Here is a 14,182-nt window from a genome sequence, read left to right as displayed (position 1 = left end):
ATGAAATGCACAGTCATTACAAACTTTATTCCTTTACAAGAGAAATATAAACTAAAAAAAATTCATTTTAGTCGCCACTTTGGACCCGAATCGTGAGTCGGTGGTTTAAACGGCAAGCAGATATACACAGAAACACAATCATTTCTTCCCAGACTTCTTGATTCCTCCTCCAGCTACGGAAAGAAAACAAAAGAGAATTGACGGTCAACAAAAGAAAAACTCAAAACCATACAGAAAGATTTCTGGAGGTTTTATGTGTCTCTTACTCAAAGGTCCTTTCCCAGCAGCCTTGGCTTTCAACTGTTCCATTGCTTTCTGCTCCTCTTTCTGTTTCTGTTTGAAAGCCATGTCCTCCTGTAGGGACGATTAAACCGGTGAAGAAACAGTGCAAAACATTTCAAATGTCCCCTAGTCATTACTTCACTCTCAGCAGCTCATCGGTCCACAAACCATCATCTCAGTGTTTACATACAAACTAGGGGTGTAACGATTCACTTGTTTTGTTGATGCATCGATTACAAACCCTGACGAATCTGGCACATTTCCTCTCAAAATCATCATTCGCTGATGGAGAGGAAGAAGTTAAATAGCTACTGTAGCATTTTATTTTGTGAAAATGAGATAAAGAAGTTTTCACACTGAACGAGAAGTGATCTCACTCTCATAGACGTGCCAGGCTTTATCTGCAGCTAAACTGAATAAAATCAGAAAGAGCTTTACTGTATATTATATAGTATGTATATTATACCATATACCATTGCCAAGAATTATACCAAATAATTTTTAAGCTCTTTTTTTAAATCTTGACTTACATACATTTTTACGTATGCCATGTTATGCTATAGCATCATTAAACTAGCATCTAACAATGGATAATTTTTTTTATCCCCCATAAAGGCGGGTGTAATTTGTCCCCCATGACTAAGCATTTAAAAGATTAAGGGGAAACATTTAAATAATCCTGTCAATGCACTTAAAGAAAGCAGAATCGAATCGTTATAATCGAATCTAATTTAATTGTGAATCGTTCTAAATTTGCAAAATCGTTCTTGGATCGAATCAAATCGCTAGCTATGCAAAGATTCACAGCCCTGGTAGAAACACTTCTCCAGACAGCTGAACTTACATCGTCCATCTCCTTCGACTGCTTCTTGGGAGCCTTGAGGGGTTTCTTTTTACCTCCTGCAGAAATAAGTATATGAATACCATTATAACATCAATAAATAAAAATATATATACATTTGACCAAACAAATTTATACAATTAATAATGGATTTAAAAATAGATTTTCATTATAACAATAAAAGAGAAAACAAACACCGAGCAAACTCATTCATTAAAATGTGGAGTCTTAACACGGCTAATCCTGATAGCATCGTGAATATAAAGATTAGAAAATCGACACGTTTACAATCTATAAAGAGCCGAGAAAACCCACGGAACTTCTTGTTTGTAACTCATATGAGTTTATACACGATTAAACGGTCATGTTTAGCGTTTGTGTTTTAATTTTTACCGTCTCTTCCAGACATGATGCTCAGATTGTTTAGCTAATGCGTTTTCCGCGCTGTCAGGACCTCAGCTGTTACCCGGATGTAGTGTTCCCGTCAAGTGCCTGATTCGTTTTGGCGATCGAATCGGTTCGTTCGGACGGTTGGTGGAAATGAACTGGTTCAAAAGATAATTTGATTCGTTTGAGTCAATCTCATAGTTTTATTCTCAATTTTATAATCTCTGTACTGTTTTTGTTGCTGTTGTTGTTGCTGCTTGTTTGTTTGGTTGGTTAATGAAATTTTAAACATGTTATAGACAGACGAGAGATTTAAATGATTTTCGAATCGGTTCAATTGAATCATTAAAAAGAATCTTTCGAAAAGAGCACCCGCCGTCTGTGCCTGAAAAAAAATGCTCTCTCATGCCGCAGAATGACATTTAAGGGACTTTGACTGATATTTTAAGTACTGTTCATCCTGTAAACATGAGAAATCACTGACCCGAGCAGAAACGGCACGAAACGGAGAAACGCTGGTATGAGTTGTGTTGGTACATGTCCTGACATTAATTCAGGACATAGAACTGTAAACATTGTTTGCCGACAATATAGAACCATAGTATAGTAAAGTGTATTATACTGTGTATATTATAGAATTTACAACACATTGTAAATGAAAGCAAAACATACTGTAGTATTAACAATAGTGAACTGATAAACTAAAAAAAATACTGTAGTATACTTTAGCTTTTACTACAGTCAAATGTAGTGTATTGTAGTATAATATACCACATAGTTATAGAAAACCTAATACAGTAATTTGTTTATATTTCTATAATTGTTACATTACCTCAGCAACCATAGAAGATCTCATGAAGTCTACATTTCCATTATGTTTACAGGTTGCATATTTGACGTGCGTTGGCTCCTCATATGAAGCTCTTCAATGAGGTTCAGAGGAAACGCTATATTTCCAAGTAGCCATGTCTCCACATGTCTCTACCAACAGCAGGTTTACGGCCCGGTCCAAAGGAACCTCCACAGAACTTATTGCACCCAGCAGCAAAGTCCGAAGGATGAGCCGCATAAAACTACCTCTGTTAAAGAGCGCACAGCATCTGTGTTAACGTACGCAGGAGAGCTGGGAAAGCAGTGGGGACAAAATGCGGTGAAAACCGCAAAAGTGAGCGTCAACTACTGGTGGGAGAGATATGAGGAGTTTGTGGGGCTTAATGAAGTCCGAGAGGCTCAGTCCAATGTCTCTGAGGTAAAGAAAACATGAAAGATGCACCTTCGTTTACATTTAGCTAAGTAATCAAAATGGTGGCTCAATAAAATTGGAAAGTCTTCATGTAGAAACCTCATATTATCTCACTGCGCTGAATCCAAATGAAATTTCGATTGGATTTCTTTCAAAAATGGATTCAAAAATAACTTTTGGATACATTCTAACTAACCCAATTATGGCATGTAAGTGAAATCACTGTAGGATTAATTTAAATGTTAGTATAATCTGAATTATGTTTTGCTGTTAGGCTGAAAAGGCCTTCATGGTCGCCAGAGGGATCTTCAGAGAAGCTCACGCCAGCCTGGAGGCGCTTCAGGTTCGGCTGAAGGAAGTGAGGGACCGTTTGGACCGTGTGTCCCGTGAAGAGGCACATTACTTAGAGTTAGCCACACTGGAACACAAGTTACTGCAGGTGAGGTGGACCTAGTCATGTAAACGTATATAGATCTAGGAGCGATATGGCCAAAAATGAACACAATCAAATTTTTCATATCAGTCGACAACGATAATTATTAAAATACATTTCAAATCTTAATTTCTTCCAAGTTTAAAGGCAGATGTTGGCCCCCAAGTGAAAGTTCTAGAAACCAGACAGTTAATTGTGGTTTTAAACTACTCTTTGTGATCAGAACTTGGAAAAAAAGGTCAAGTTTTTTAATTCTTTACACTTTCCCAGGCATTTTTCCTTAACAAAATAAATATCTTGAAAGAAAAATAAAAATTCTTAGTTTCTACACGTTTCTTAAATTCTAATCATGGAACAGCAATTAAACTTTTTTGTCTCTTAGAAATGCACATTTGACATTTAGATCATGATAACCACAGTTAAAACTACACACATAGCACCTCAATAATATGGTAAAAATTTAGCTGTATGGTTTCAAGGTATCTGAATGAAAAATACATAAATTTAATTTAGTATAAATGCAAAAACGGTATAGCTTAAAAAGGATACTCCACACAAAAATGAACATTTCATCATGAATCACTTACCCCGAAGTCGTTCCAAACCCGTAAAAGCTTTGTTCATCTTCGGAACACAATTTAAGATATTTTGGATGAAAATCGGGAGGCTTGTGACTGTCCCATTAACTGCCAAGTAAATAAAACTGTCAAGGTCCAGAAAAGTATAAAAGACATCTTCAGAATAGTCATCTGCCATTAGTGGTTCAACCATATTGTTATAAAGTGACAAGAGGTGAAGAAAACAAAGATTCAACAATTTGTCTCCTCTGTCTCTCCACATCACCATAGCGTCGTTTTGGAGAATATGAGATGAACGCAGGCAGCGTACACTCTTCTGTGTCAGCCGCACAGCACCAATTTTTATCACTATAATTATTTATATTATCTGCACAGTTGCACCTTCTCTTTTATGTTTTTTTTGTCATTTATAGGAAGAACGGCGTCTCAAAACGGCCTATGAGTACGCAGAAGGTGGCGAGCGAGAGAAGTTTGCACTCTTCTCTGCTGCTGTGAGAGGGAGCCACGAGAAAGAGAGGACCAGGGCTGAACGAACCAAAAACTGGTCCATTATTGGTTCGGTGTTGGGCGCCCTCATTGGGGTAATGGGCTCCACTTATATAAACCGGGTACGTCTGCAGGAACTCAAGAGCTTGTTGCTGGAGGCCCAGAAGGGACCGGTGAGTCTTCAGGAAGCCATCAAGGTCCAAGCCAGCATGCACAAAATGCAACAAGATGAACTCAGCAACCTCATCGACTCACTCAGGATGGCTTTGAAAGGCAGCGTTAAAGACGTGAAAGCAGCCAAACCAGCGTTTGTTCCGCCAGCAGCTGCCCTTGTCCCAGCGTCTGCATCTAGTGCTTCAGAAGAAACGATTCAAGAGATTCTCCAACACAGCCAAAGAGCCCAAGGGCTCATTGAAAGCCTTAAACCACTGCTGGAGCATCTGGAGGAGAATGTCGAGAAGGTTGAGACCGAGCTGCAGGCGGTCAAGACAACTCTACAGTCCCGTCCCATGGAGAAGCCAGTCATTCAAACCCGAGACACGCAGCTCTTTGTATGCGATACAGAGACAGTCGTTCAAGGCCTCGGTCAAACTGAGAAAAGACTGGAGGCGCAGATCAACAAAACAAGTCTATACAATACTGTCCTGACATGTGCTGCGTTTGCTGTGTCTGTGCCAGTTCTGTACACACTGCTGAGAGGTACTTGAAGAGTATGCTGGCCGTGTGCACTTTAGGGGGCAGTTAATACACTAGAGAATCATGTAACTGAAGTTGTCCAAAATTGATTAAATATTGTGAATATTAGTATCATTGTTTGTATGGATATTCTTTGCCTTCTACTGATTCCTAATTCATGCTAAAATTATAATGTACTGTATTCTTAATTATTTCTACAAAGAGAACCCCCACTCATGTTTTCATTCATCTCATGTTTAAAAACTATATATATATATTACGTTTTATTTTAAATATAGATCCATCTGAGGACATAGTTTGGCACTTATGTGACTCTTCACTGTAGAAACTGTTTGTTTTTATTTAAGATAAAATGCGAACCTTCAACTCTGTAGTTTGGTGCTTTTTTTGTCTTTCTCTGTCAATACTATTTTGCCCGCCCCTTTTCACGCGTCATACCAATGAACGTTCAGTTTGGAACGATGGCGCTTCCACCGGTCCAATCACAGTGCTCAGACGCGCTTCCTCAATACATAATTCATAAGAGCTTCGCGCGCTTTGTGATCACGTGGAGCATTTCGCGCGAAAAGTCAGTCTTCCCGGGAGAAAATAGTCTACAGTCGTATCGCTGCTTAAGACGGACGTGAGAAAATGGCGGTGAGTGTAATTGTGTATATTATTTATGTATATGTAAATAAATCGTTTGGATGTTGTTCAGATGTGTTTTAAAGTATTTTAAGTTGGTAGACATGTGCATGGCTTGTCTAACGTTAGTAGGATTGTCTAATGACGTTGAAATGTAATAAACTAGATATTACAACAAACGTGATACAATAAATATAAATTCCCATGTACACATAGATTGTGATTTTAATTCGGTTTCTGTATTACATGTTTTTTTTTGTAACTAACATGTCAAATTATTTTGTTTATTATGAAAAAAATTAAGAACCATAAACATACGACGGAAATGTATGCTTTTACATTCACTAATACTGACCTATGTCTTATATCCATAAAAAATATATTAAAAATATTGTCTGTTGAAGAGTTAAGTCAGTCCAAAATGTCCCACGTGGTAAACTAATTTCTTTGTTGTGGTTCAACAGTTGTTGCAAGTGATAACTGACATTTCTTAAATTATAGTATAGTAGTGCTTCAGTATTTAACATATTAGCTGACTGACAAATCTGTTTTTCAAAAGTAATTATATTTATTTTCAGTGTTATAACATCAAGCCTGATGTAGTTACACATATGTTACGTGCATTTTCCACATTGACCTTTAGTCTTTCTCTTTCAGTTCTAGTGTAAAGACTTCTTACTTCACACAGCTTTATACAACCCTAACATGATTTTGCTTCATAACAGGATTCATCAGAGTCGTTGCACATGGCCACCAGCCCCAGTCGTGGTTCACGGCGGGGTGACCTGACCTCCAGTCCCGGGAGAGACCTGCCCCCTTTTGAGGACGAGTCCGAGGGGATTCTGGGAGACATTATTCCTGATGAGGAGGACGGAGACGGAGAGGAGCTGATCGGAGATGGGATGGAGAGGTGAGGGGTTATATTATATTAGAAATCTCATGAAACCTGTCTAGAAACTTGTCCAGGTCACTTTCCATTCCACCAAAAATACAAAATGTATTGTATTTAGTCTAGCAACTATATATGTGAACTTAAACATTTATTTTTTATTATTATTCTGATGCAGTGATATAAAATATGAATAATTATGTTTGTATCCAAATGTTTTTATGCAAACGTCAGATATTATTGAATATCAAATATTATTGACGTAAAAGAAGCCCAAACTTAAAATCAAATACTATTTATTTTTAACTATAATAATCGACACTAAAATAAAAAAAAATGGTATGGATACAAGTAAATAGTTTTTGTTGTTCTTTTTATTAATTTATAACTTGTTTCATTGAATATTTATTTAAACATACATAAACTCAGAATTCGATTTAGTCACAATTATTTTTAACAAAATTAGATTCAAGACAAATAATAAAAATAAATGTGCGTTATTCTAATCATTGTAATGAGAAAACAACTCGAGAAAACTATATCGAGTCACGAGAAAATTAAGTCATGATAACAAGAAAGCAATAAGGAAAAAAAAATAATACATGGCCGCTTAGAACTTCCGTATTATACAGAGGCGAGACGAAAATAAAAAACACCATCTAAACTTTTCTAAAGACAGTAAGTTCCTCTCAGAAATACATTCATATAAACTCCAACACCAAAATGAATAGCGATTGTTTAGCATCTCCACCAATTTGAATTATTACATATTTGCATCGATTTTCATCCGGCTTGCGGTTTATCATTACAATATAAGTGTAGTCTTACCACAAAATGCTCTTACCTAGACTTATTTTCTCAATTGAGGGGTGAGACGTTCATTCATGTATATTTCTCGTTAAAACTAGTTATAAAGAGGAAGGGGTGATAGTGCTCACTGCTGTTAGAACTGAGGCGTTATACAGCAAAATGTCACACCACATCAAAGACCATTAATCAAAGGCATTTATTGTCTGAATTTCCTGAAAACATGGTACGATTTTTTTCGGTATGCATACTTGCCGAACTCAAAGATCTATCCTGAAAATCTTTGGTTGGAATACATGAACCTTTACATCCCTAATTTTTTATACGGTAATTTTCACAGAGACTACCGTGCCATCCCAGAACTGGACCGTTATGAAGCCGAAGGTCTGGATGAGGATGAAGACTTCAGTGAACTCTCTCCCGGCGCTCGTGCAGAAGCAGAAGCGGCTATGAGGCGGCGCGACAGAGAACAGGGCCTTGGTATGGGACGCATCGGACGCGGGCTTCTTTACGGTGGGTGTTTCAGTCATCAAAACATAGCCATACCACAAGCCGCTCAAACAAATAACTGCGATTTCATCATTTAAACCTGGTTTTGTGATGGACAGACAGCGAAGACGAGGATGACAAACGACCCACGAAGAGGCAGCGGGTTCTTGCGGAGAGGGCAGCCGATGGCGGCGCGATGGACGGCGAGGACGAAGAGATGATCGAAAGCATTGAGAACCTGGAGGACATGAAGGGCCACACGGTCAGGGAGTGGGTTTCAATGGCCGCCCCGCGGCTGGAGATCTACCACCGCTTCAAGAACTTCCTGCGCACACACGTGGACGAGCACGGACACAATGTGTTCAAAGAGCGCATCAGCGACATGTGCAAAGGTGGGTGGCGGATGGTCGTTTGGGAGCACCGTGTTATTGATTTCGATGATTCTTGACTTGATATTTTCCAATTTCTACAGAAAATAAAGAGAGTTTGTTGGTGAACTATGAAGAGTTGGCATCTAGGGAGCACGTGCTGGCATATTTTCTGCCGGAGGCTCCCGCCGAGATGCTTAAGATCTTTGACGAAGCCGCTAAAGAAGTGGTGCTAGGGATGTACCCCAAATACGATAGAATTGCACACGAAATCCACGTCCGTATCGGCAACCTGCCCCTGGTGGAAGAACTTCGATCACTCAGGTACGAGCATCTCCTCGTCATTTGGTTTTCCTAATACAATTCTTAATATTTTATTTATTCACACTTTTATTTATTACTATTTTTCTCTATTTTGTCTCCAGACAGCTTCATCTGAACCAGTTAATCCGCACCAGCGGTGTAGTGACCTGCTGCACTGGAGTCCTGCCACAGCTCGGTATGGTGAAATACAACTGTAACAAGTGTAACTTCATCTTGGGACCCTTCTTCCAGTCCCAGAACCAGGAGGTGAAGCCGGGCTCCTGTCCTGAGTGCCAGTCGCTCGGTCCCTTTGAGATCAACATGGAGCAGGTGCGTGACGAAAACATTTCTAAAGGCTGTTCATCTATATTTATTTTATCTGCTCCAAACAGAACTTACCAAATGGTGATTAATCAACCTTTACATTGTCTTAGTCAATAATGAGCTAATGTATGTTTGAAGAAAGTTCTCTTTGCTTTATCTGCTTATGTAAATGTGCGCTCTCATTTGTTGCCATCGCAGCAGAAAGTAGCGGATTCTTTTTTTCTTCTGATGTTAATTGAGATTCTTGTCTTTCACAGACTGTGTACCAGAACTACCAGCGTATCACTATTCAGGAGAGTCCTGGCAAAGTAGCGGCTGGCCGCCTGCCTCGCTCCAAAGACGCCATCCTGCTGGCCGACTTGGTGGACACTTGCAAACCTGGAGACGAGATTGTGAGTCAACAGACCCTAATGAATACAATATTTATCAAATCCCTGTTAATGAACAAGCTTGAACTGCCCTGGCAACAGTTTGGTGGCATCAGATGTAGCTTTGGATGAAGGTCACTATTAATAAACCTCTATAGCCTTTAAATGTTGATTTGTGTCTTAAATCTTACTTAAAAGACTTTATATTCTATAAAATGAATCTAAAATTGGCGTTACTGAACAATATTAAAGTAAACGTAAATACATTATGTCCTGAAATTTGGACTTGTAAATATTTAAAGTGATCAAAATGAGCCTTTTGTGTTATTTCTGTCATAATTTTGTAATTTATTAGTAATATATAAAGATAATGCATTCCAAAAATATGTGTTTATATCAGATTTTTACTATGTAACATTTCAAATAATATTCCTATATATTTAAATTAAACTCTCCAAAAATGTTTTTTTTTTTTTTTGCTGGAGCTTACAAGAATCTACATAACTTCTTGTAATATTTCTATCACTAACTATATCAAATATTATTGACGTAAAATGTGCCCTTCTAAATGTATATTTACATATTCTCAAATTTTCATTGTTGTAAATAATGTTTGAATATAAATACAAATATTTCCTCCCAAAAATGTCTTGTTTTTGCTGGAGCTTACTGGAATCCACCACAGCTACATCTTTTTATAATATCCATATCATTACAACTAAATCATATAACGTTTAATTCAAATTAGAGCTGTCAAACAATGAATGAGAAATGCATCCAAAATTGCATAAGTTTTTTTTTACATGTGTGTGTATATTGTGTATATTTATGTATATAGGTAGTCCTATAATTTACATTATTTATAAATATATTTAATATATAAGCATAACATATTTTTCTTAAATACAAACATGCCTTTTTATTTATATTATACATTATGTAAACATACTTATTTTGATAGCAATTAATCGTGATTAATCGTTTGACAGTACAAATTATTATATGTCCATCTATATGTTTTTTTTTTTTACCATTATATTAAAAATAATAATAGAATATTATTAGGAACTAACAGGAATCTACTTAGGATATTTATATCACTAACAATATAAAATAATATTCAAGTTAAATACGTTTAGAATATGTGTGCATTTATATATATTTATCCTATTTTTCTACTATGTAATAATGTAAATAATACTTGAATAAAATATAACCTCAAAATTGTATATTTTTACAGGAGCTAACAGGAATCTACCACAACAACTATGACGGCTCCCTCAACATGGCTAATGGCTTCCCGGTGTTTGCTACTTTAATCCTGGCCAATCACATCGCTCGTAAGGATGAGGGCGTGGCCGTGGCGGAGCTCACAGATGAAGATATCAAAGCCATCGTGGCTCTGTCCAAAGACGAGCGCATCGGAGAGCGGGTGAGCAATGGTCACACATTACAGTTCGAGCCGTAACTTCAAGGTGTTTCAGAAAGTTTCTCCAGATTAATATTAGCTTCCCTGCAGATTTTCGCAAGTATTGGTCCTTCCATCTATGGGCACGAAGACATCAAACGTGGTCTGGCGCTTGCTCTGTTTGGTGGCGAAGCCAAGAATCCAGGTATCCTTTTCACAGCTAATAATTTGCACGTTCTTTAAAGTCCTTCAGAGTCAAAATTGCTCAGTTGTGTTCTGGCTCCCTCAACAGGCGGGAAACACAAGGTGCGTGGTGATATTAACGTTCTCCTATGTGGAGATCCAGGCACAGCCAAATCCCAGTTCCTAAAATACATCGAGAAGGTTGCGAGTCGCGCGGTCTTCTCTACTGGTCAGGGAGCCTCTGCTGTGGGTCTGACGGCTTACGTGCAACGTCATCCCGTGACTCGAGAGTGGACACTGGAGGCGGGAGCATTGGTGCTGGCGGACCGAGGAGTCTGCCTCATTGACGAGTTTGATAAGGTGAGCTAGCATTCATATTGGGACCAGTTTGTAGCAGTTTTGGTGCACTTTCACCAATATTTGGACCAATTTAGAGCAATTTTTAGATGAATTCTTAAGTTAAATAGTTTTTTCTTCTTTATTTAGATGAACGATCAAGACAGGACCAGCATCCATGAAGCCATGGAGCAGCAGAGCATCTCTATTTCTAAAGCTGGGATCGTCACATCACTGCAGGCTCGCTGCACTGTCATCGCTGCCGCCAATCCCATTGGTGTGTTCTGGGAGCATTTTAATGAAAGTTTAAATGAGGGTCATAACTTCAATTTTGCCATCGGCACTTGTTAATCTAAAATGCAGTCGTGTTCTTAATTACTTTCTGCTGGACCAAAAGTTCCAGCAGTGTTTTTGGCAGCAATCATTTTTCTTAGGAAGGTTTTCTTTCTCTTAAAAGGTGGCCGTTACGACCCGTCTCTCACATTCTCTGAAAATGTGGACCTGACGGAGCCCATCATATCTCGATTTGACATTCTTTGCATCGTAAGAGACACCATCGATCCTGTGCAGGTAAGTCTGTTGACATCTTAAGGGTGTTCACAGTTTGTAAACTAAAATGTATTTACAATTTTTTACTTTTTATGCATTTTGGCCGTTCATTTACATGATGACAACAGTGTTTTGGGGGCCTGAAAAGTTTAAAAACTTCAAAGTGCAAGTTTTTGAGAACAATACTGTAGTCATCTCTCTGTAAACTACAAAAAAACTCATGTGCTTGTATATTATGTGTTCATTGTATAGGTATGTGCGAAGTTTACCTCGCGATCATTAGCAATTTTCGTGGATCCATGTGAACTGGGATCATTTTGATAAAAAACACCTGTATGCAAAAAAAACAAAAAAAAAAAAAAAAAAAATAGGAACCTTTCCACTTTTAGTACATTGTTGTTATGTAAACACCCATAACAGTGACTTGCATAGCGTTGTCATTCGATTTACCCATAATTCTCTTTGGTTTAGGATGAAATGCTTGCACGCTTTGTGGTGGGCAGTCACATCAAACATCACCCAAGCAACAAAGAAGGGGGCGTGGCCAGTCTAGAAGAGGTGGTGCTGCCCAACACCTTTGATGTCCCGCCCATTCCACAGGAGCTGCTCAAGAAGTACATCATGTACGCCAAAGAGCGGGTGCGACCGAAACTCAACCAGATGGACCAAGACAAGGTGGCCCGAATTTACAGCGACCTTCGAAGAGAGTCCATGGTAAGAGTCGCATTTGAAGCCAAAGACGTTTTTAAGAAGTTCCACCAATTTTCAGGCCATTCTGCAATTTTTTGTTAAATCTACGCAGAAATCGCAGAAACATCAAAGTAATCTTATGCTGTCTTGCAGGCTACAGGAAGTATCCCGATTACTGTGCGTCACATAGAGTCCATGATCCGCATGGCCGAGGCACACGCCCGCATGCATCTGCGGGATTACGTGCTTGAGGACGACGTGAACATGGCTATCCGTGTCATGCTAGAAAGCTTCATTGACACGCAAAAGTTCAGCGTGATGAGGAGCATGCGGAAGGTAACCAAACTGAATATATCGATTTGGCATCAATTTTCCATTTGTGGTAACTGTGCAAGTCTAACGATTCTGTCCTAACCTGGTTACGTTGGTAACTGAACTCACATTTGTTGGATTTTTTAACAGACGTTTGCACAGTATCTGGCGTTCAGACGAGACAACAACGAGCTGCTGCTGTTTGTCCTGAAGCAGCTGATTTCTGAGCAGGTTGCGTATCAACGCAACCGTTACGGAGCCCAGCAGGACACCATCGAGATTCCTGAGAAAGATCTGGTGGACAAGGTATCTAATAGATGTTTAAATCATGAGTACTGAAGTTGCATGTGTTATTTGCGAGTGTGTGTTGTAACACTATCTTTTTTTGTTCTCAGGCTCGACAGATTAACATCCACAACCTGTCTGCGTTTTACGACAGCGACTTGTTCCGGTCAAACAAATTCTCACACGATGCCAAGAAAAAACTAATCGCACAGCGGTTCTAGGCATTCGTTTGGGATTTGTTCGCAAGCAGTTGCGTCAAATCTCTTGGACTTGTATATATTCTGTTATGAGGTTGTCAGACAAATCGTTACGTGGATTGAATATTGTTTTTGGTCCTTTCATGAACTTGTTACCGTAGTCGTTACGGTTGTATTGATCTGCTTGGCTTATGCAGGATGCATATGAAATGTCGTTCTTGAACTTTCTATAATGTTTTGCAGAAATACTGCATTTATTATATTTGTGATGTAAAATTTACTTTTGTACTGTAATGTTCTGAACAATAAATCTCAAGCTGTGTATGTAATTAACTGTTTTGAATAATCATAGTTGTGTAATCGATACTTCAAGCTTGTTAGCAACTTGAAAAAGAAAATATTTAAAAAAGGTAATTGCGACTATTTCACAATGCATTTTCCTCTTAGAATTGCATGTTTATGTCTTGCATGTGCAATATATAAACTTAAATTTTTTACATTTTCTTAAAATCCTGAGTTGATGCAAATTTGACTTTTTTATTTCAATTCAGAATTGACATGTCGCAATTTTGATTCTTCTTCAAAATTCTGAGTTCACATCTCAGTTCTATTTCTTTTTCTCAGAATTCTGAGTTTATATCTCCCAGTTTTTCCAGTTTACCTTGCATGAAAAAAAACTTAATTGTTAAATGTAAACTCTCTTACAAGTTAACAACTTTCAACTGTGAGGTTATAAATATTTAATTCTGAGCCCCTGAGAAAAATATAATTCTGAGATGATAGAATTTCATAATCACAATTTTGATTCTACTTCAAAATTCTGAGTTCACATCTCACAATTCTATTTCTTTTTCTCAGAATTCTAAGTTTATTACTACCAATTTTTCCAGAGTTTACCTTGTGTGAAAAAAAAAAAAAAAATGAAACGTGAATTTGCTTGCATAGAGAACTTTCAACGGTGCGGTTATTATAAACTTGCAGTCCTGAGCATTTGAGAAAAAAAGAATAATAATTGTGATTTATAAATGCGCCAGAACTTTAATGTTGCAGTTACTTTTATTTTCTTCGTTTTTGCGGAAACAAACTTCCAAAAGATACTGACAT

General features: G+C 38.0%; 3 protein-coding genes across 3 annotated transcripts; 2 read left to right on the top strand and 1 right to left on the bottom strand.

Moving 5' to 3' along the window:
• Position 1: 1 nt before the first annotated feature.
• Positions 2–1,634, bottom strand: LOC113040378 (translation machinery-associated protein 7). The gene is made up of 4 exons (XM_026198727.1): positions 1,517–1,634; positions 1,127–1,182; positions 267–354; positions 2–173 (listed from the first exon to the last, which is right to left on the bottom strand). Exons 1-4 carry the CDS (start codon positions 1,530–1,532, stop codon positions 139–141), a joined length of 195 nt encoding a protein of 64 aa, XP_026054512.1. The 5' UTR covers positions 1,533–1,634; the 3' UTR covers positions 2–138.
• A 238-nt stretch (positions 1,635–1,872) lies between these two features.
• LOC113040377 (coiled-coil domain-containing protein 51) lies at positions 1,873–5,054 on the top strand. Its single transcript, XM_026198726.1, has 4 exons — positions 1,873–2,028; positions 2,395–2,759; positions 3,028–3,192; positions 4,178–5,054. The coding sequence occupies exons 2-4, from the start codon at positions 2,439–2,441 to the stop codon at positions 4,955–4,957; spliced, it is 1,266 nt and encodes a 421-aa protein (XP_026054511.1). The 5' UTR covers positions 1,873–2,028; positions 2,395–2,438; the 3' UTR covers positions 4,958–5,054.
• A 379-nt stretch (positions 5,055–5,433) lies between these two features.
• Positions 5,434–13,407, top strand: LOC113040376 (DNA replication licensing factor mcm2). Its single transcript, XM_026198725.1, has 16 exons — positions 5,434–5,582; positions 6,296–6,480; positions 7,607–7,779; positions 7,875–8,147; positions 8,228–8,447; positions 8,549–8,756; positions 9,008–9,142; positions 10,359–10,550; positions 10,638–10,731; positions 10,819–11,069; positions 11,196–11,322; positions 11,503–11,615; positions 12,066–12,308; positions 12,438–12,620; positions 12,747–12,902; positions 12,992–13,407. The coding sequence occupies exons 1-16, from the start codon at positions 5,577–5,579 to the stop codon at positions 13,100–13,102; spliced, it is 2,670 nt and encodes an 889-aa protein (XP_026054510.1). The 5' UTR covers positions 5,434–5,576; the 3' UTR covers positions 13,103–13,407.
• The last annotated feature ends 775 nt before the right edge of the window (positions 13,408–14,182 follow it).

The sequence above is a fragment of the Carassius auratus genome, chromosome 22 (genome assembly GCF_003368295.1).
Source record: "Carassius auratus strain Wakin chromosome 22, ASM336829v1, whole genome shotgun sequence".
Taxonomy (NCBI): domain Eukaryota; kingdom Metazoa; phylum Chordata; class Actinopteri; order Cypriniformes; family Cyprinidae; genus Carassius; species Carassius auratus.
This window is presented reverse-complemented; position numbering and strand designations above follow the sequence as displayed.

What these genes read in the sequence shown, in the direction of transcription:
- LOC113040378 (XM_026198727.1), bottom strand. An exon ending in AGTCGAAGGAGATGGACGAT is followed by an intron (nt 355 to 1,126) that starts GTAAGTTCAGCT and finishes TCGTCCCTACAG; the next exon opens with GAGGACATGGCTTTCAAACA. An exon ending in TGCTGGGAAAGGACCTTTGA is followed by an intron (nt 174 to 266) that starts GTAAGAGACACA and finishes TTCTTTCCGTAG; the next exon opens with CTGGAGGAGGAATCAAGAAG.
- LOC113040377 (XM_026198726.1), top strand. Translation starts at nt 2,439, where the DNA reads ATGAGGTTCAGAGGAAACGCTATATTTCCAAGTAGCCATGTCTCCACA. An exon ending in CTCAGTCCAATGTCTCTGAG is followed by an intron (nt 2,760 to 3,027) that starts GTAAAGAAAACA and finishes TTTTGCTGTTAG; the next exon opens with GCTGAAAAGGCCTTCATGGT. An exon ending in TGGAACACAAGTTACTGCAG is followed by an intron (nt 3,193 to 4,177) that starts GTGAGGTGGACC and finishes TGTCATTTATAG; the next exon opens with GAAGAACGGCGTCTCAAAAC.
- LOC113040376 (XM_026198725.1), top strand. An exon ending in CGGACGCGGGCTTCTTTACG is followed by an intron (nt 7,780 to 7,874) that starts GTGGGTGTTTCA and finishes TGTGATGGACAG; the next exon opens with ACAGCGAAGACGAGGATGAC. An exon ending in CATCAGCGACATGTGCAAAG is followed by an intron (nt 8,148 to 8,227) that starts GTGGGTGGCGGA and finishes CAATTTCTACAG; the next exon opens with AAAATAAAGAGAGTTTGTTG.